The sequence below is a fragment of the Alosa sapidissima genome, chromosome 13, assembly GCF_018492685.1.
Source record: "Alosa sapidissima isolate fAloSap1 chromosome 13, fAloSap1.pri, whole genome shotgun sequence".
NCBI classification, from domain to species: Eukaryota; Metazoa; Chordata; class Actinopteri; order Clupeiformes; family Clupeidae; genus Alosa; species Alosa sapidissima.
The window spans coordinates 538359-559018 of record NC_055969.1 but is presented as its reverse complement, the minus strand read 5'-3'; the positions used below and the strand labels follow the sequence as shown (position 1 = coordinate 559018).

Below are 20660 nucleotides of genomic sequence, written 5' to 3'. Positions count from 1 at the left end.
CATCCAAGGTGTCAGTGGGCATGACTGGGGTGCCAGTCACACGAGGACACAGCAGGGTGGTCCATTCCAAAAATCCCTGAGGTGGGTGAAGTTCCACACTGCACCATACCTAACTATGGGAGGCAGTAAAGAGGTCTAGACTTAAAAATAGGGAGGGTGTCTGCTAATCGAATTTAGGGAGGGAGATTATTCCAGAGGAGGGGTGCGCAGTAGCAGAAAGCTCTGCCTCCTACTGTAGTCTTTGAGATTCTTGGGATTACAAGAAGGCCAGTATTCTGTGATTGTAGTGGTCTGGGTGGGTTATATGGGACTAGGAGATCTTTAATATATTCTGGTGCCCGGCCATTTATGGCCTTGTATGTTAGAAGTAATATATTGAAGGCAATTCGACTTTTAACAGGCAGCCAGTGTAGAGATGCTACGATAGGGGAAATATGTTCATATTTTTTAGTCCTAGTGAGTGTGCAAGCAGCTGCATTTTGTATAAGCTGTAAGCTCTTTAAAAAGCATGGAAAAGCATATTTAGTGATTGGTCCAGTGAAGGTTTTTAACACTTGTGGATGAGGTCATTGGAAGATCACTATACTGTACAGTGGGCATTACTTCAAATTGGCCAGCTTCCCTCGCGGCATCACGCGACTTTAATTTGTATTTTTCCAGTGGCGCTGCAACGACGCTGCAACAACCCAAACAACCGGCAGATGTCTCGTAAAAAGGAACCCTACACAGACTTCACTACAGACTTTAGCAGACTGGTTTAGAAATAATTTAATAGCCTGAAATATGCCTGCCCTGCCCTAATAAAGAAATATTTGGTTAACTGCGAGTGAATCCTGTTTGCAGCCGTAGAAGAAACGCAGGACGAATGAAACATTCCGGTTTTCTCCGAGTGCAACGATGATAAGACAGACATCATTTAGACAAAATATAGAGCATATTAAAGGTGTGATTTGTAGGATTGTTACCGAACGTTCTGTAGGCCAAAATCAAAACACTGGTGAACGTTCTCAAGACTACCAGACGCGAGCCTCTTCTGGGTTGCCAGATGTAATGAAGACTTAGCTAACGTTAGTTGACCTGCAGCTGCTTTAACGTTTCTCCAACCATGACCCAGCTACACATTACGGAAACATTGAAAACAAAAAATACCTCTCTAACCAACGTAACATATCTAGCTGAAGTTAGCGATGCAGATGAAGTTTAGCCTAGGCTACCTGTTGTGGAGAAATATGGCCAGCTCTGCGTCAGACTTGATATTCTTCATTTGACGAAGACGTCACCATCTCAGGAAGCTCCTCGGATGTCCACTTAATTTGTTTCTTGTTTTAATTTTGGAAATTTGCCTGCCTCTCGTAGGCGTTCATGACTACAACTGACAGCTGTTGACAGTTGGCCTTTGGCAACCCAAATAGGAGGACGCGCTAGCCCATTATTAATACGCTATTCTAGAATTAATCGTTCAAAACATAAACGAAAATTCCGCCCCGTAACTCATTTTTTTTCATGGGTTTTACGGGGTTTTACGGGTTAGAGTAATGTTGTCAAATAAGCCATTACTTCAATTCATCGTGTTTCCTTACTCTCTGACAACATATGGTGATCATTTTTGGAATGGTTACAGTTTATTTTCCATTATTTCCTGCATACTGGACCTTTAACCTCTATTGCTCAGCCAAATGCCTTCCTGTTACGTCCTGTTATCACGGAGTTATAGGCGATAAACGATTTTTGATGGTCACATGTTTACTCATTCTGAAACTCCACCACACAACAGTGCAACGTGCATGTTCACATTTTTAGTAAGAACCACCAAACTTGCTTGCTTGCCTTACACATCTAAGTTTTCCGACTATTTTTCTTACCTTCTTTTTTCCGCTCTGGATGTTATTGAGCTTGTAGAAGTTTTCTGAGTCATATCACTCCATAATCTGTCTCTCTTTTAAATGCCTATTCCCTGAATGGTAGGCTACAATGACTATGTGTTTTATATATAATATCGAAACAAAATAACCCAGGCAGTCTCATATACGAGATGTTTAGGCCTCCTCCAATACTGGCAGCTGGGCTCATAGGTTGCAGATTTACTTAGTGGCCTACCAAGGCTCTGCAACGAGACGCGGTTTAACTGCGGAGTCCGCGGCTGTAACCACGAACCGCGCATCTCTACTATACATGCAACTGTATTTGACAAAGGACAGATGTATGTTGCTAGTGACAAAATATTAACTTTCAGTGTTTTACGATGTCTTTGTAAATTACGTTTAATTAAAAAGTGTTTCATTCGTCCCGGTTCTCCCCTATGCTCTGGCTCATAGGCGTCGATACCGTGGGTGCTCTGTCGCTCGAGCACCCACGGAAAATGCTGCAGCTTACAGTCCCAGCTAAATTTACATTAATTTAAAATCAAACATCGCAGTTGATGTTACATTCAGCATCTCTCATAATGTGATTGGCTATGTTGCTGTCAATCCCCTACTCCATATCCACCAGTGAGGGCGTCTCTTGTATGAAAATTCCTGACACTTCCCAATGCAAGACCTTGTCGGGTCTTCAGCCCCGAATGTTTAAAATGTATATACAGTGGGTCCCCGTTAAGTTTGGACCATAGACTGTATATATAGAACTGGACAGTGTGTCGTCTGTTAAGAGTGATGCGAGCGCTAGTCCAGAGCCCCCTGGTGGCTGGTTGCAGTACAATGTGTAACTCCGCCCATCCCCATGTATTTCAATGGCCAAGTAGCCAACTTTCCGTGTCACTTTTCTCACCTAAAACTATTTTTGTATCTACAACTTTTTATTCGAAAAAATAGTTTTCAAGATGCTTCAATACACACAATTTCTCTTTTCTCGCTGAAATGATTTTTTTTAATGTTATATTAACAAATCTAAAAAGGGCGTGTTTACACCTATGATTGACAGCTGGCTGGCTGCAGACACGACGCTTTGTCCATTATGTTTTAACGTCTAGGCTGCAGACACTACCACGTCATCGCTCACTTATTTTAACGACACCTGATTTCGACACATAATCTAACCTAAATAAGTGTTGCTGTTATTATCATTAGGCTACATCTTATCACAGTCTGACTAAATACAAAATTGATAGTCATACATTGTGTAGTTGTTTGTAAGAGACATCGTTGTTAGTTGTGACAGATTCTTTGTGAAAAAAGATATGTGCTGTTTAGTTCTTTCGTAGATGCTAAGTATATTAGCTCATAGCATGCTACATCATGCTAGCATTAGCCAGTTGATAGGTAAAGTAAAAGGGCTCTGCTATATTGAAGTGACGTTAGCCATAGTCACCATCATTTACAGTCCTACTTGTTTCAAATGGTTTAACGTAACCAGTGATTGCCGCCATCATCGTTGCAACTTCATTTGAATACACTTAAGTCACTGGAGAAGGCGATGTTAAGTTTCATTAACGTTAACTCTTGCTTAGTTTTGCGAATGGCAATAAACGCCACCTAGCCTGCTAGGTCGACAACCTCGGTATGCCCATTTATGAATCAGCCCGACAAATAACGTTACTTGTGTTTTAGTGAACACATTATTGGACCATAGCTTAACGTGAGGAGGGATTCAAAGTTACAAATGCTTAGTATGCTCAGAACAGCGGTATCTGAAAATGCGTTAAGGTATCGTTGTTACCTGCGATTGCACTGCTGGAGAAGCATTTTGCATTGGTATGATTTGATCAGGTCTTGCCAGTGATGTGTAATCCTCCCGTAGACGTACATCATTTCAAAATAATACGTCTAAATTGAAAACTGTGACCACTCATTGATAGGCTCTCTCAATATGTCTGTAATCGTATGCCTCTACCACAGGCTTGCTAGTCAGAGGGTGCTCCATTATAAATCAAAAATGTAATATTGCAGCCTTCATGCCAGCTGTAAAAATATGAGAACATGGACCTACTACATCAGGATACTCTGTAAACATTTTACACATAATCAGGAAGCTACTTTGCTGTTCAGTGTGTGATGTGTTTAAAGCGGTACTATGTTTAAAGAAACATTTTTATTCTTTGTTTCAAGTGCATAAGAAAATACCACATTATGATGATGGTTATGGTTACCCTTAACAAATACAAAACAATATAATACTTAAAACAGGGATCAATCAATAGCCTAATGAAATAAACAATGTAAATGAGGGGGGAAAGCAATAATAAATAATAATGCCCATTCAATCAATAATATAATAACAATAACATGGTAAGACTACATTAAGGAGAATATCAATAATAAACAAATGTCAAATTAATCAACAGCCTATAATGAAAATAAAACAGTACTACTGCATACAAACCATAATGTATAAGAAGTGCTTAAAAAACCAAAAACTATCACAAGAACGAAGAGCACTGGGCAACTCATTCCACCAACATGGAACCACTGAGGAAAAGAGTCTTTAAGTGAGAGGAAAAGAGGCCAAAGTGAGAGATTTAAATGTAATTCTGGCTACTGTAGGGAGCCAATGGAGAGTAACTAGGAGAGGAGTTACGATGTGTCCTCTTTGGCTGATTGAAGACCAGTCATGTTGCAACATTCTGAATGATATATCACACAAAAAAAACAAAAAACATTCAATATTGATTTAGTATCAACCAATAATTATTCTGATATTAATATTCTTGTAACGTCTACATCTTTGTGTAGGCTACAGTTAAATACTAAGCAATGGCCTCTGACTTAAATACCAATACGGTATTTAAGTACTTAAATACCTTAATAAGGTATAGTCTACGTGATACACAGGACTACACAGTAAACCCATTTAAAAAGAATCATCATCTCAGTATACCCATTTAAAATAGACAAGGATACGTATTCAATAACATTTGGGGTTGCTCACAGTATTCCCACCACTGCAACTAACTAACTAACTAGACTACACCACTGGTTAAATGGCGCATTGCAATTTACAATGTTGTGTGAGTTCAGGGGCATACAGAAAGTTGAAGTTTGGGTGACATCAATAAAGAAAATAGAAACAAAGGGATGTGTACAGCCTCAAGTATGAATGATGTCACATTAACAGAAGGTTCAGAGCAGCGACAGACCTTTCTTGGTGCCACGGAAGTTATTGAAAGTCATGTGTTTTCAGAATGTGGTGCTGTCCCATGTATAAGGGGCTTCAGGTTGATCCAGTGACGGTGGGTGATGTCAGGGAGATGGATGTCAGGGGACTTGGAGAAAGGAGGAGGACATGCCACCTCAGACCACCCCAGCCAAACCACTTCACGTAGGCATTCCCTTGCTTGCAGACTAATGGAGACCACCTTGCCGCCACCTCCAGTACATTCAGCCATCTTACCTGCAAAAAGTAAAGTTACAATAAAGTTAGTCAGACAATTTTACAACATTACAAAGCATCTAATCAGGCACTCAACACCACTAGTAATACCAATTAATTAAATATATGTGTGCAATAAAGTTCACAGCCTACCTAATGTTAATTACACATTTAAATATGCGGTGGGAATGTTATTAACTTGCGTCAGCTTGAAAAATAACGTATGATAAAGTATGACTGATCATGGACGTTAGATGACAAACTAGGTCTTTTTGGTTCTTGGCGTAGTGTTTAATGCAGGCATTTCATTTATCGATCATTCACTTATGCGGTCTACAACTACCGACCTATTTTTTACAGTCTATGCTACCGACCTACCATCACAGTAGCTGTAACAGTAGAGTAGCTCTAACAGAGGTGTCTGTCGTTAACGTTAGAAAAAAATGCAACGCTGGCAAACTGGCTAGTAGTTACATTAACATGACGGGTTGATGAGGTCCATGCTTCACATTACATTAACGTTAACTTGCGTTGCTTTATCACATCATACCGTTGCTTTATCACATCATATACTGTACTGACTGTCTAGTGTTATTAATCCCCATGTACAGTCAATGGTTACTCCATGTTGAGATGGCATACATTAAGATTGAGATATTTGAAAACAGCAACAACTAATAAAACCAAGTATATCATGCATCGACTGTTACGGGAGCTGTGTGCTAATCTTCACTTCAACGACTAACTTAGCCTCCTGTTGACGGTAACGTTAATGTTGCTAACGTTAGCATGTAATTCGTTGTCCGTATTTCTGTTGTTAGCTCATTAGTATTCACCATACTAAATTGTCACAGTCTATAATCAATATAATAAGCTCTCTTAGACGTATTTAAGAACAACAATAGACAAAAAAAAACTTTTCAGTTGATAAGCAACACTTACCAGACAAGAACAAATCGATTGTTGTTTGTACTGTTTAGCTAACTCACAGCCGCAAAATTCATCCAGCCAGCTAGCCTTCGGCGCCGAGTCGACCTGCGTTGTGGAAAGGAGAAGGGGGCGGGTTTCACTTGACAAGGGGCGTGTTTAACTCGCTGAGTGGCAACTGAGTGGGCGTGCCTGACCGTGACTCCTCTTCACTGCGCATGCTTCAACTTCTGCTGCGCAGCCGCACTTCAAATTGGTTGCAAATTTTCCAAGATGGCGTCGCCTCGGCGGCTTCAATTCCATAGAACACTGCTGAATGCAACCACACTGTCCAGTTCTATATATACAGTCTATGGTTTGGACGGGTTCCTTCGTGAATCACGCACCCCATTTTCTCAGCAGAAATGGCACAAACTGCAGTTGACACAAACAACCACAAGGTGTCACTTGGGTGCCACTACTATTTTTGATGCGACTGACTTACTGCTTCCATGACGCAGCGGGGGCACGGGAACTTAAATTGATCACGGTAGTTTAAGCTTACACTTGACAAAACATTCTAATATGAAAATGTAGATGCAATTGTTGTAAAATGGTGCAGCTCCTTTAAGAAAGCACCGTGTGCAGGGATGGAGAGAGAGAAAGCGAGAGGGGATAGGCCTATGTGTGTTAGAACTTAGCGTGTGGAAAAAGTACGTGCTGTTGAGACTGGAGCGAGTCATATTCAAAATAATGCAAAAAAAGCAATTATCCTCATTCATTGCAACCAAAGCATGCCTGCTTGCCGACGTTCAAACGAAAAATATATCAAAGCACCTTTTGCGTTTGAATGTAGCACGAAAAAATGTTTAAACAGCTGGATAAATGATTTAGCTAATTTGATTATATAACCTGTACACCAGCAATTGTTGAACATTTACCTGTACAAGTACATTGACAGTAGCCCAGCCTAACAGCATGTTGTAGGCCTACTGTAGAAATTTCACTTAAACTGCAACCGCAACATGCCTGCTTGCCAACGTTCAAACGACAACGAAAAAGATAATAAAACAAGAGGGTTGAGTCTGAATGACACTGAGTTTTTAGACACTGAGTTTTTGTAGTTAAGAAATATTTTCGTATAAAAAAAATGGTCATTCTTCAATCTCCTTCACTGACGCCTATGGAAAAGGCTTAACGTCCCAAAACAACGATCAATGATCATCAAATTTCTCTCTCACATTGCTCCTCATAACCATCTATAAAAAAGTGTTTTTTCTTTTCTTTTTGAGCACATCCGAATCCCAGGACATAACGCACTGGACCTTATAATAGGCTCGAGTTATAATTCCAAAGGGGGCAGATAGGGGCCACTGCACTTAAAACTTAAAAAGATGAAGCTTTCCGAACTTTGAAATTGCGATCAGTGACTGGCATCGGGTGAACGAAGCTTTTCGAAGTTGAACAGGCTATTAAAAACTATTTGCGCACCTCCATGTCACAGGAGAGACTGGGCTCTCCCTTCTATGAAAAAGACGTTAGGCTACCTGCAAACTGGCCTATGGTTTCATTGCTGAGTTTGCGGCAAAGCAAGAAAATGTTTTTTTTTCCTGAGTCAGGATTTGGCGAGTCAGTGTCATTTATTTGTCCAATGTTAGCCTATAGATACAGACCAGTACATCTTATCAATAGTTTGAATGTCGTGTGTGTTTCTGCTCATTGACAAATACCGTTCAGCACAATGATTCATGCCCAATTAATTCCCCCTGTTAAAGTGTTCGCCTTTGTTACACTATTTGGTTTCGTGATGTAGCCTATGCTAAACACCATATGGCCAAATATGTGACTCAGCTAATGTTATAGGCTATACAATTGAATTTCCCCTCTTAAAGGCAAGCTGGTGTAGCTTATTAGACTAGGCTACTATTAAAATACACCGACGGTAGCCTTGGCTATGTGTAAAGTAAGCTATCGCATGATTTCATGCACGTAAGTGAAAAGGGCCTTGCATCTGTCAAGTTCGCACAGGGCCTCGCATCCCCTTGCGACGGCCCTGCAGCTCCTCCTAAGACAGCGAGGAAAAAGTTAAAATACGCGATAAACCCGGGAAAAGTTGACAGGTTTGTTTCGGTCCCGGTGATTATTTGAATTTGATTATTCGGTGTGAAATTGTGCATACGACAGCCTTTTCAAGGCATTTCAAGGAAGGAGTCGTAGCATGCAAGCTCCCAAATTGACCCAGTAGCCTAAGGCATCAATAAATTGTTGGGACTGGGCAGGGTCATGCGTTTTTTCTCAATCACTTTGGAGGGTCATAGAAAAAATTCTTGCTGGCGAGGGAGGGTCACGTCTTTTTTGACTAACGCTCCCAAAACTCCTCCGGTAGCCCCTTAATTAAATAAATAACGAACAGTCCCTAATTGATTAATAGCCTAGGCCTACACCAGCAATTGTTGGACATTGACCTGTACAGGACATTGACAGTAGCCCAGCCTAACAAGCAAATGTTGCAAAATACATCAAAAGACACAATTAATCAGAAATAAATAATGTAATCTGCATCGCTTTATTTAACAAACTGCAAGCAACAAGAGCATTGAGTTCGCTGTAAGGCCAAACCCAAGAGCAAAGCCTATCTGTTAAGGCAGTCGATAGGCTATATAACGAGCTGTGTGCCTGGAAAGACGATAGATGACGGCTCTGGTCATCCCATACCCTCCCCCCACTTCCTGTAGCCTACCATTATGAAGGCCTGTAGCCTAAAATGACTCGTTGCCGTTTTGTGACATTAAGCTTTTTCACGTTAAACCCCCCTCCCCCATCCCCTTCTTTCACAAGCAGTGGGGGAGCGCGGGGCACAAAGTAACACTTTTTGGTAGACAAAGGAGGGTTCTCCGCGCTTCTGTCGTTTGGCCACAATCCGTTGCAACCAGGCCAGGACAGATATTTTAGAGAGAGACGCCGGTGCAGCTCAGATGTCTTCTTAATTTTCTTTATTCTTCAGTAAAAGGTGCAGAACATTATTAAACTTTGACTAACATTTCGATGTGTCGATGTTTTTGACTAACGAACATCGAAACGTTAGTCAAAGTGTAATAATGTTCTGCACCTTTTACTAAAGAATAAAGAAAATTAAGAAGACATCTGAGCTGCACCGGCAACTCTCCTTCTCTCTAACACTTTTTGGCTTTGGCTAAATATTTCTAAAATCATTTGAGTTTCATTAGTCAAATGTTTTAACAAGCAACACTTGTTATTGAACTAATAACAGACGTGTGTCGAAAATTGACTTTATTTTCCATACTAACATATGCAGAGTCTAACCAAGGTCAATCTTGCCAAAAAAGCCCTCAAACCTGAAAACACATGAGGCAAAAATGCAAAACATCACAAAACTAACTAAACTAACACGCGCATATTTTTGTATTGCAGTTCTGGAAATACGTGCATTAACCCACTCGACCGTCAGACAACGCTATCTGCTTCGAGTAGGCCTATTGGGTAGGACTGTAGCCTACACTGGTTGCTGTGGCACAGTCTTGAGTGACTGAATTCGTTTTTCTTTGTCATATGAATGCTGTCATTTTGTTAACATTACTGTTAAGGAGATGCTGTAGGCAAAGTCTATATTTCAACCTCGTTAGTGTAGTAAAAAAAATCAGAACTATTCACAAGGTTTCTAGGCAGCATATTTATGTTCTGTTAGCAAGCGAACTTCTCATGACTACCGACAAAGTAGGGGAGCGCGGGGCACAAAGTAACACTTTTTGGTTATGGCTAAATAATTCTAAAATCATTTGAGTTTCACTAGTTATACTTTTTAACAAGCAACATACATATCTCTGTTACACATATGCACTGGAAGTTTGTTTGTAGGAGCTACTGTTCTTTTACAATTCCACCGAGAGTGGCGATAGGTGAAATGTTACAACCTGCCCCATATGCGGGGTTAGTTGTAACACTCATTCAAAAGGCTGTTTTTAATTAAATGAATTCAATAAATGTATCTGAATGTGTATGATAGAATAGGATCTGACTATTTATGATACATAAGTCATGAACTAATTACAGACGTGTGTCGAAAATTGACTTTATTTTCTATACGGAGAAATAACATGAGAAATATGCGCCAATGGAAGCAGAGTCTAACCAAGGTCAATCCTGCCAAGAAAAGCCCTCAAACCTGAAAACACATGAGGCAAAATGCAAAACATCACAAAAACCGCAGACAGCTTCATGCGCAGGGGAGAGAGAGCGCGCGCACAGGTGTTTTATGATTGTTTGCTTCTGATGGTATCTTGCTAATTCACTGAAGAAAGGCTTATGATTATGGATAGAAAGAACATTCTGAATAAAAATAATAAACCCTACAGCAAGTAGCCTGCCTTGGTAGGGACATTTGAATCATGTAAATCTGACATCAAATCAACTGAAACACTTCAAAATAAACGTTCAATTAAATCCCAGAGTTCGGTTTCGTTAAGGTTGCATTATTTACCTAATTCTGCATTGGATAACTTTTTTACTTGAAGGGACCGAAATCCTATTTTTAATCTATTTCCTAATGTTCCGGGCCTACCCGTGCGCACCCTTTTCCTCCTCTCTCAGCTTTTAAAGGGTAACTGTGACTGGTGGTCTATTTTAAGCAAAGGATGAAGCAGAGGTTAGTGTGAAAAGGAAGAGGACTTTAATTTGGTCCAGTAAACAATACAAAAGTAGCTTACAACAGTGTCAATAAACAATGCAAAAGTACAAATGGCAATAATAAAGTGTCGACAATAATAAAATGTCCATAAGGCTAAAGGCTCTTAAATTTACAACATTTCCTTCCTGTCCATTTTGGGTAGGCCTAGGAGTTGCGTGACCAACTATTTAAACATTTCTCGGGGGAAAAAACCCTTAATCCCCTCTCTTAGTCCTACCATGCGCAAAAGCTCAATTTAATTGTAAATTCTGTGCAAAATATACATACTTTACTATTGTTTCAACCAGCCTGTTGTCCATAGCCTGTCAAGAGAGTGGCGTCGGAACTATTTTAAGTCTATTTCGCATAGGCTACTCAATAGCAACCCCCACTCACCGGGGTTAGGTGGAAGGTGTTAATAGACAATTGGCGTAGCCTACAGTGGACTAGGGCTGTCAAAATTGCTCAAAAATTACGTTCAAATTTTCCCTTTAAAATAAACACATGTATTCAAATATATTGGAATATCTAGGCTATATTATTTGCGCATTATGTCAGTGACGCGCATCATGTCATCTGTTTTTAACTTTTTGGAAACTTTTGAATTAACTGAAAGGTACGACGGAGTATTAGGGCCACACATGAAGAGAAAAAAATATTTTTGCCATGGCAAGATTAAACTCGACATTTCGAGAATAAAGTTGAAATATCATATCTACTTTAATCTCGACGTGTCGACTTTAAAGTCGACATGCTGACATTAAACTCGCAAAAGGCCCTACTGTTTAAACATAGCCTACACAGTTTAAGCTATGTAGCCTACACTAATACACAATATGTTACATGAAAAATGGGCTTCAAATAGGTGTTATTTCAGATAGATTGCAGATATTCAGATAGATTGCGTCTTGTCTGTTAACTAACATTGCCGTCATCGTGAAGTGCTGTCTCGCTGTTATGGAAATACTATGCCGTTTAGGCTAAATAGCTAGAAAAATATATGTATCCAATAATATAATGTTTCTATACAAAATGTTATTTCACTCTGTTTTACGTGGTTAAGGCCACTGCACATCCAAATAACTGCCCTTCATGACCCACGGGCGTCACTCTCCATAGGATAACATGGCAAAACTCATTTTTCTAAAACTGCTTTTCCATGTCTCACCTGCAATACGTATAGGAGGCTAGAAACACAGGTATAGCCTAAGAATATATACTATTTTGATCCCGTGAGAGAATATGTGTGCATGCACTTTATTTATGCACTTTGTGTGCATATGTGTGAAAGTAGGCTACTAGCCTACATGGGGTGGTCAGGAGGAGACATTCAGCAATGGGCTGTTTTGTATCCATTACAAACGAGCAATGTGAAAGTCTAGGATTGGGGAGAGCGCCTAGTATGCCTCTAGTGCATAAGCATGAAGTTGAACATTTAGATGAAAAACAACACTTTAATAATAGGCCTACAATAAATAAATAAACCGCTATGACGTTTAGGCTACTTTTGACCATTGCATTTATCGCCTGTAACTCCGTGATGAGGACCTAACAGCAAAGTATTTGGCTGAGCAACGTAGGTTAATATGTTCTATGTTTTGTCCACATGATATAGGCCTATGTCTAATCATTGTTGCACTCGAACACTCTGAATTATTGTTGCACTTGTTGCATTGTTTCATTCGTCCTCCCTTTCAATCGTCCCGAGCGGTCGTTCTCTCTCCAAACTAACTTTATTTTCAAAATGTTGAGTTTAATGTCGACACGTCGAGATTAAAGTCGACATGATATTTCAACTTTATTCTCGAAATGTTGAGTTTAATGTCGACATGGCGACATTGAAGTCGATACGTCAAGATTAAAATTGATATTACATTTCAACTTTATTCTCGAAATGTCGAGTTTAATCTAGTCATGGCAAAAATATTTTTTCCTTCATGTGTGGCCCTAATACTCCGTCGTAGAAAGGAGATAAATATTTTTCGTTAGTTTTGGAAGTTTATTTTTACATAGCCTACAATGGCCAGTTCTTGAAAAACCCGAAATTACTACTTTTGAAACAATGAGTGAGCTGGCTGCGCATTTGTGTGGTTATATTGCTTCGGGGATCCGAAGCAACTTTCAGCCATAAGGCTACTTTGAGAACATTTCCTTATTCACCCGACACTGATATTCAAAATGTTGAAAACTATTTCGGCATAGCCTATAAGCAGTTTAATTAAATGTAATGTTAGTTGTAAATAAACGGGCTGGTGAGGCTTGGCCTCACAGATGCGCTCGTGCCTTAGATGGCAAGAAAAATCTTCACGATATAGGCCTATTAACTGACTGCCCGATTCACGCTGGCTGGGGGGCAGGGGGGGCCATCAGACATTTGTGCCCAGGGGTCTATGAAATGTTAATCCGGCCCTGCCCCCAACGAATCCCAACTTTCCACCTCTGGGACAGCTTAAAAGAAGTCGAGAGGACTCCTAACTCACTGAGACCTATTCACAAACCTATTTTCAAAGTGATGCTTTGAAATCCTATGCGGCTACAGGAGCTTCCAATCGCAAAGAAGCAATTTCGCATTGTAGGCATAACTAACATGCAATAACGCCACCAACAACAACCAAAACTAGGCTACTCATTGTCAACATGTAAATTAAATGTAACGTTATTGTGAATCAAATTAAAATGTTCTCCTCTTTGCAAATGTAGGCATAGGCATAGTGACAGATTAATTTAATAATGTTACAAAGATACTGCATCAATCCGTATGTTTCATTAGGCTACTAGGCTATTTGTTTTGCCTTACTCTTGATTCATTTAGGCTAGGCCTTTTTATTCAGTTATTCATCATCTTCCGTCCTCATGTAGCGCACGCAGACCTGTCACCTGTCACCTGTCACTCTTCATCGTAAGGGAGGTGTTTGGAATCATTCCCGCATTACAATCATCAGCATGAGTAATGACATCATCCATAGCAACGAAGACTCACTCTTAGTTTAGGAGTTGTCATTTTTCCTTACTAATAGTAGGTCTGAAAGGCTTTGTGAATAACTTAATAAGAGAAACTCCTAGCTAAAATCTTTTATTGCTATTTAGGAGTACTCCTAGTGGTAAGATAAAAGGCTTTGTGAATATGGCCCCTGGTGTCTAACCCAATGCATAGCCCATTTACACAAAATAATGGTCGAATATTACTGATGATCATTGTTATTTAAGAACATGCAGTGCGCATAGGGCACCAAAAACATCTTGCTCGTAAAAAATCATCATACCACATCTTGTGGCGGGTCTGTTATTTAGCCTACTTACTGTAGGCTGTGCAAACCATAGGCCTTTAGCCTATTTTTGGCAAGCCTGCATTCGAGGCAGGCCTTCTGTTGAAGAATTTTATATAAAGCCTGCGCTAACAGTAATCCTCCTACCCCTGCCACCACAGGTGTGGATAATGTGGCATGCTCACGCATTATGTCTCCTTCTTGTAAACTTGACTAGGCCTATAAGCGCAACCATTTACGTCTTCATAAAATAACAACTTGCCAGATATGCCTTTATATCTTTGGGCTTCATTCAGCATTTTGTTCTTCCACTGGAAATGACTCTTCATTTGCTGCCTGCTGCATCCTTTCTATTATTGTTTAGACAGCGTTTGACGTCTTGAGTTAATGCATTAAACATTGTTTGCTGGTAACCCGCCACAAATAGCCTACAGATTCTTGCGTGCGTACATTCTCTATTCTCTCCAAAATGTGCCCGTTCTATAGGCTGGCCAAGTGCGTAATTCTGCGGCATAAAGCAAATGTATTTGTTTATTGTACAGAAAAATACAAATAACCTGTCAAGCAGTCAATTGACTAGATTGCAGTCAAGAAGTAGGGCATATTAATTTACGAAACCAAAACGTGGGTCACAGTTGTCTAAGCCTCTATTAAAACATTGTTTTCTGCAGAAGCCTACCCTAGGCTACAGATTAATTCTGAACAGTTATTTCTCTACTGGCTCAATTATCAAAAAGGTGCTTTCTCTTTGTCCTCAGCAAATGAAGCAGGTAGTTCCGTAGCCTATAGAGACTTTAGAATAAATTGGCGTTTGCGATTGATAACGTTGTGATAAGTAGGCTATAACACTAACTTTGCAAAGTTAACTTGAATGCATCAATTTTGTTGTAGTTGTTTGTTGTGTAGGCTACACCGTGCCAGTTGTAGTCTGCATGAACAGTTCTTGCACAAGACACTGTTTTGATTTGCGTAGTTGCGTTAGCCCCAACACTGACAATAACGTAGACAGCAAATTAAAATATTTTTTCGTTTTGTGGAGCGGCACCGGTAGGCTATCAAAAGCAGATTTCGATTTTCGTTACCACTGTGTAGCCAAGCCTTAAGCCATACCCAAGTAGCCTAAATCGAGGTAATGTTTAATTATGCATGATTTATTTTGTTATTGAATTCGTAGGCTGGGATTCCTCTCGGCAACAATTATGTTTAAAGGTAGCCTCCTGCTTTTTCAGAAGGGGCGGCAGGCAGGCTACTGACAGCGATGTACAGTGGCAGAGCAACGCACAGTGGCTGAAAGTGGTACTAAAGTTTCACGCAGCTTCACGCCGCGTAATGCGCGACTGAAGTGGCCATTTGAAAGTAATGCCCACTGTATGTAGCCTGTGATGAGGATAGGATATCCCTCATCTTTTTAGGACCTAAAACCCATGACTTCTGTTTTATCAAAAGCAGGAAATTGTTTGTCATCCATGTCTTTATGTTTCTTATACTTGTGTCAAGTTTGGCTAGAGGCGTTAATTCATCAGGTTTTTATAGAAAGGTATAGTTGTGTATCTGCATAAGAGTGGAAATGAATGACATGTTTCCTAATTTCAGAGCCTAGGGGAAGCATATAAAGAGAAAATAACAGGGGCCCTAGTACTGAGCCTTGAGGCACTCCATATTTTACCATAGTCTGGGTAGATGGTTTATTGTGGACCTGTACAAATTGTCGGCAGTTAGAAAGGTATGATCTAAACCAAGCGAGTACTGAGTCTTTAATGCTTATCAAATTTTCAAGCCTATGAAGTAGTATGTCGTGGTCTGGTGTCAAAGGCAGCGCTGAGGTCCAGGAGGACCAATATTGATATATATCCATTATCAGCAGCAATGAGGAGGTCATTAAAAACCTTAACTCTTTGCTATCTTAATTCAATGATCAAGATGTACAACCCCAACCGCCCACTGCGGTCTTCTGATAGTTTGTTGTGTCAGCCAGTCATAAGCCATAAACGCTTGGTCAAATTCAAGACTCTCTTCCTCAGTGGTTCCACGTTGGTGGAATGAGTTGCCCAGTGCTCTCCGTTCCTGTGATAGTTTTGGGTCTTTCAAGAGGGGTCTAAAGGCATATCTGTTGAACATGCACTTAGTTTATTAAGCGTTTCTTATGTGTTATGGTTTGTATATTATAGTATTTGTTTATTTCCATTAGGCTATTGATTGAATTGACATTGTTGTTCATTATTGCTATTATCCTTAATGTAGTCTTACCAACTTTTTAAATTGTTTACTGTTAAGGCGAGACACTACAGGTGAATAGGGTAAAATGTTTAACAAGCAGATGTCACTATGAAACTTCCCCAGTTGATTACTTACATTAATATGAGAAAAAAATGTATTACAAGTTTTCTGTAATTTAATGTTTACATATGCAAATTATGCATTATCTAATTAAATATGGGCTAATTTGCATACATTTTAAGGCACGAAACCTGAGCATTGGATACAGCCAGGTTCAAAATTATGTTTTCATTGTGTTCAGATATTAGATGGGGAAAAATTTAGAGGGATTTATGAATATTTACTTTTGTTATCCTGTCAATCAAAATATGCTGCCAATAGCCCTAAAAAATCGATTTTTGCCATGTTTTTAGGAATAAAATGTCATGTAAGTCAGGCTAGGAATAATATATCAACAAACCCCTCTGTAAAAATATTTTACATATAGTTAGGCATAAGTCTAGAAAGTTTGGTGTATGTAAGTGCTTCTGATGTGGAGTTTTCGTGCTCAGAGTGGGAGAGGAAACTCATTTTGAGAAAACATCCTTGAATGAGATTCCGTTCTCAGCCTAGACTCTCCTTTGAACTTCCGCGATTGGTTGCTGATACAAAGTAAGTGTCCATATATGGATCACATAGCGTGATACAGGAAAAACAGAGCTTTCCAATGGTACTACACATGATATGTTTTGGCTCACGGTCGCGGGAGTGCATGCAAGGTTAGAATGCTAACTTTTGCTGAATTTAAGAGAAATATACAGGCGCGAGTAGACACAATATAATGAAATAAACACAATATATAAAAATAAATGTGTAAATCGGACATTTTTGTTGTAATAGTGTGATAGAATACATGCTAAGGTAACATACTAGCTCAAAATCTCGAAATTGACCAGTGCATGAAAAAACGATGTTTTCACCTGCCGTGTCTCGCCTTAAATTTAATTTGTATTGTTGTTATTTGTTTATCGCTTTGGACAAATACGTCTGCCAAATCCCATAACCATAACCAAATAGACTGATAACTGATAATAGTATATTATTACATTATCGGCTCCAATTTTTGGATCTTGATATAAGATTACTGTAATTACACTTGGTTAGATTTTATTAGATAAGCAGTTTTTGCAGTGCAAGCATGTTTCACAGAAATGCTTCTTTTCATGTAGTGAAACTGTCACATGAGTGTCATTAGGTTTTCTTGCTGTTGTGCAGACCTGGAAGAAAACCGAAAGGCTTCCTGTCCTTCATGTCCAGTAAGAATGTGTCTGGGGTGACTGCTACAAGACCTACTCAAGTCAAATCTGCATCAAAGAGGATGTGCATAGCACCAAGGACCATATCCACAGCAACAGAACTAACTACAAGCAGTTCAACAAATGCAAATAATCTGACACCAAACAGATCTACTTGTGGCACTGGAAGAGCTGTACCAATCACCTCCTCCTGCCACATTCACTCCTTGGTAAGCAGTCAACGCAATAAAATATCTCAATCGACTTTATTTGCCTCAGCAAATAAAACAGTTTATTTTAATGTAATTGTTAACTTGAGTATTTGAAGTGTATTACATTTGAAATATTGATTCATAGTACCCTATTCATCACATACCCTTCACCATATCTCACAATTGACCTGTCGCTAAGCGCCACCCTTAGAACGCTAATGAGCCAATGACAGTCCAGCCTCAGCGGGACTCGGACATCAGCTCGGACAACTCCATAGGAAACAACAGGGAGGAGGCATAAAATGACAAATTAATAGTTATTTATGGAGTTTATTAACACATTGAGTGCCAAAAACATAATATTACGTTTTTAGCTTTTTTTTTTTAATTACGAAACTAGACACTAACACACCTTATATGTGATTTTGGGAACTCTGTGATGAATGGAAATGAAATATATGACTATCGAAAACTCATGAAAACGCACAATCTGGACATTTTATCATAACTCGGTTGCCGCTTTGGGTCGAATCAGTGACTCATGCACGTCATCTCAAAACCAGGCCATTTTCGTGGGTCTATCACTAGGTGGCAGTCTCGCCAGGTCTCGCTGATCACTTCCCGGAAAGTTTACAGGCAACACTTAATATTTCATGAAAGACGAATGAATCTCCATTTCTAGAAAAAAACAGCGATTTTGATGAAAACTAGCCACTGTTTAGCTTGGGATTTCTCAGGAACAGAGGTGTGTAGAAATACACGGTTTGCACCCACTGAGAGCTTAGTCTCACCTTTTAAACGACCCATTGTATGTGTTCATAGCTATAACACAGAATATGCTGTGGCTGTACAAAAATCATCAACAATGGTCTAGATTGCTGGCACTCCGAAAACAGCTTGGCATTCAATGAGTTAACTAAAAAAAAAAACTAACATATCTTAGTATCAATCTTCCACTAGCTAGCTAGCTAGCATTAATGTCAGTGGTTTTTGCACGGTGATGTGCACGGCTACTCGCCACAACTGCTTATCACCTTGTATGTATTTGTATGTAACTTGTAAGTTTTGAATACACCCCTCCATAGCATAATTAAGTCCTTTTTGATAGCTTCAGGAGGAAAGTAAATCTTTTTTCGACCAAAACGTCCTCAAATCCTGCTTTCATATACTGTCAGCTGCCATTGTCCACAATGTATTTCTAATCAAGTCTGGTTTGTTTGTCCGAGTTTTCACATGGTAACAATGGGGGGCGGAGCTTAGCGACAGGTTAATTGGCATGGGGTACTTTTCATAAGATCATCTCTCAGTGCAAATCAAACCAGCTATTAGGCTAACTGAAATAAAACCATGCCAATCTCTAGGTATGGTGAAGGGTATGTGATGATGTGGGGCTATTTTAATTCCAAAGGCCATTTGGAACTTTATCAGGATGCATAGTATCCTGGACCCATGAAATAACTGGCCTTTAAAAATAAAAATCTGCCTTCCTCTATGAGAATTTATCATAGAGGTATGTATATTTATGAGCCCCTGTATTTTAAGGAAGAACATTTATTTATTTACAATACATTATTCATTCACAAATTGGTGTCATTAAAGGTTGGATATTAAGGCATTAAGATCAATTTCCAAAAGATGATTGTTTATTCCTCTTTTTAGTCAACTTTAGCACGTGTATGTACAGGGTATGTAAACTTAAGAGCACAACTGTATTTTTCATTTTTGTAAACTTTACACAATGTACTAATAGGATCCGAGCGAGTGACTGTTTTGTATGTACGTCTACACTGGATCCGTTAAATATGCCCTTCTATTACGACATATTTTTCATTCAAAATAGTAGAGCAACACAAGCGACAGAAAGAAAATAGAAACGGGGCGTCCGACAAAAGTTTCCTCAAAATGTTGTGTTGCATCACGCTGCTGGTGTCGCTTGCAGTCAGGACACTCCAATAGAAAACTGTGTAATTGAATGGATTTTATCGCTAATGTTTGCTCACATCGCATTCTGTCAGGACATGCTGTTATACTTTCTGAGATATCAGCAAAAAACAAGCCTATTTTCCCCCATAGACATTGCATTGGCTTTATGATATCATAATTAACCCTTTAGGCGCCAGAGGTTTTTTTCCGAAACGATCAATTTTGACATCTTCATTTCAAAAGGCTATATCTTAAAAGTGATAAGAGATAGAGACTTTCTGTAAATTAGAGAAATATTAAGGATGACCCAAAGTTTATGTAGAGATTAAATGTTTATATCTAATTTGCATATTATGACGTCATATGGTGGCGGCCATCTTGGATTATAGAATTTTCATGAAAAGTCGCATGTTTGAATGATAAAATGCACCACTTCTTTCCCCCCAAAATGTCCCTCACCTTCTGTATGCTATATTGCACAATACTGAATGCTCAGGTAAATAGTAAGTAGTGAACAAACTGTGTAAATCATTACTAATAAATGGCCGAAACAAACCAAATGCATGTAGCAGTAGACTGGCCTTTTGCTGTAGAGATTTTCCATTTACTACATACAGTAGGCACTCTGATTCCATGTATGGGGCACATATAGATTATTCAGATGACACACAAACACAAGTAGACAAGACCTGTTTAGTTCAAAAGCTCATTTGCCACGGCAAGGCACAGATCAGGAGTGAGATGACAAGACAAGAGACAATGTTAGTATTTTTTTTCTTTTTGTTGTTTTTGTTGATGTTTTTTTTTCTTAGCTGACAAAGACACACACATCACAAGGACATGAACACACAAAAAGGAACACATAGTGTATGTC

At 39.4% G+C, this 20660-nt stretch overlaps 1 protein-coding gene and 1 long non-coding RNA gene across 5 annotated transcripts in view; both read left to right on the top strand.

Moving 5' to 3' along the window:
• LOC121679631 (transcription factor TFIIIB component B'' homolog) overlaps positions 1-20660 on the top strand; it is a 198423-nt gene that overhangs the window by 157161 nt on the left and 20602 nt on the right. For all 4 annotated transcript variants that reach the window (XM_042058534.1, XM_042058535.1, XM_042058533.1 and 1 more), the window contains one exon: positions 17632-17881. In XM_042058534.1, the coding sequence (XP_041914468.1) occupies positions 17632-17881 (250 nt within the window). The remainder of the gene's footprint in view (positions 1-17631; positions 17882-20660) is intronic.
• Positions 2277-12339, top strand: LOC121679658. The gene is made up of 3 exons (XR_006021376.1): positions 2277-2289; positions 3247-3249; positions 12218-12339. It is a non-coding gene; the product is annotated as an uncharacterized LOC121679658 (long non-coding RNA).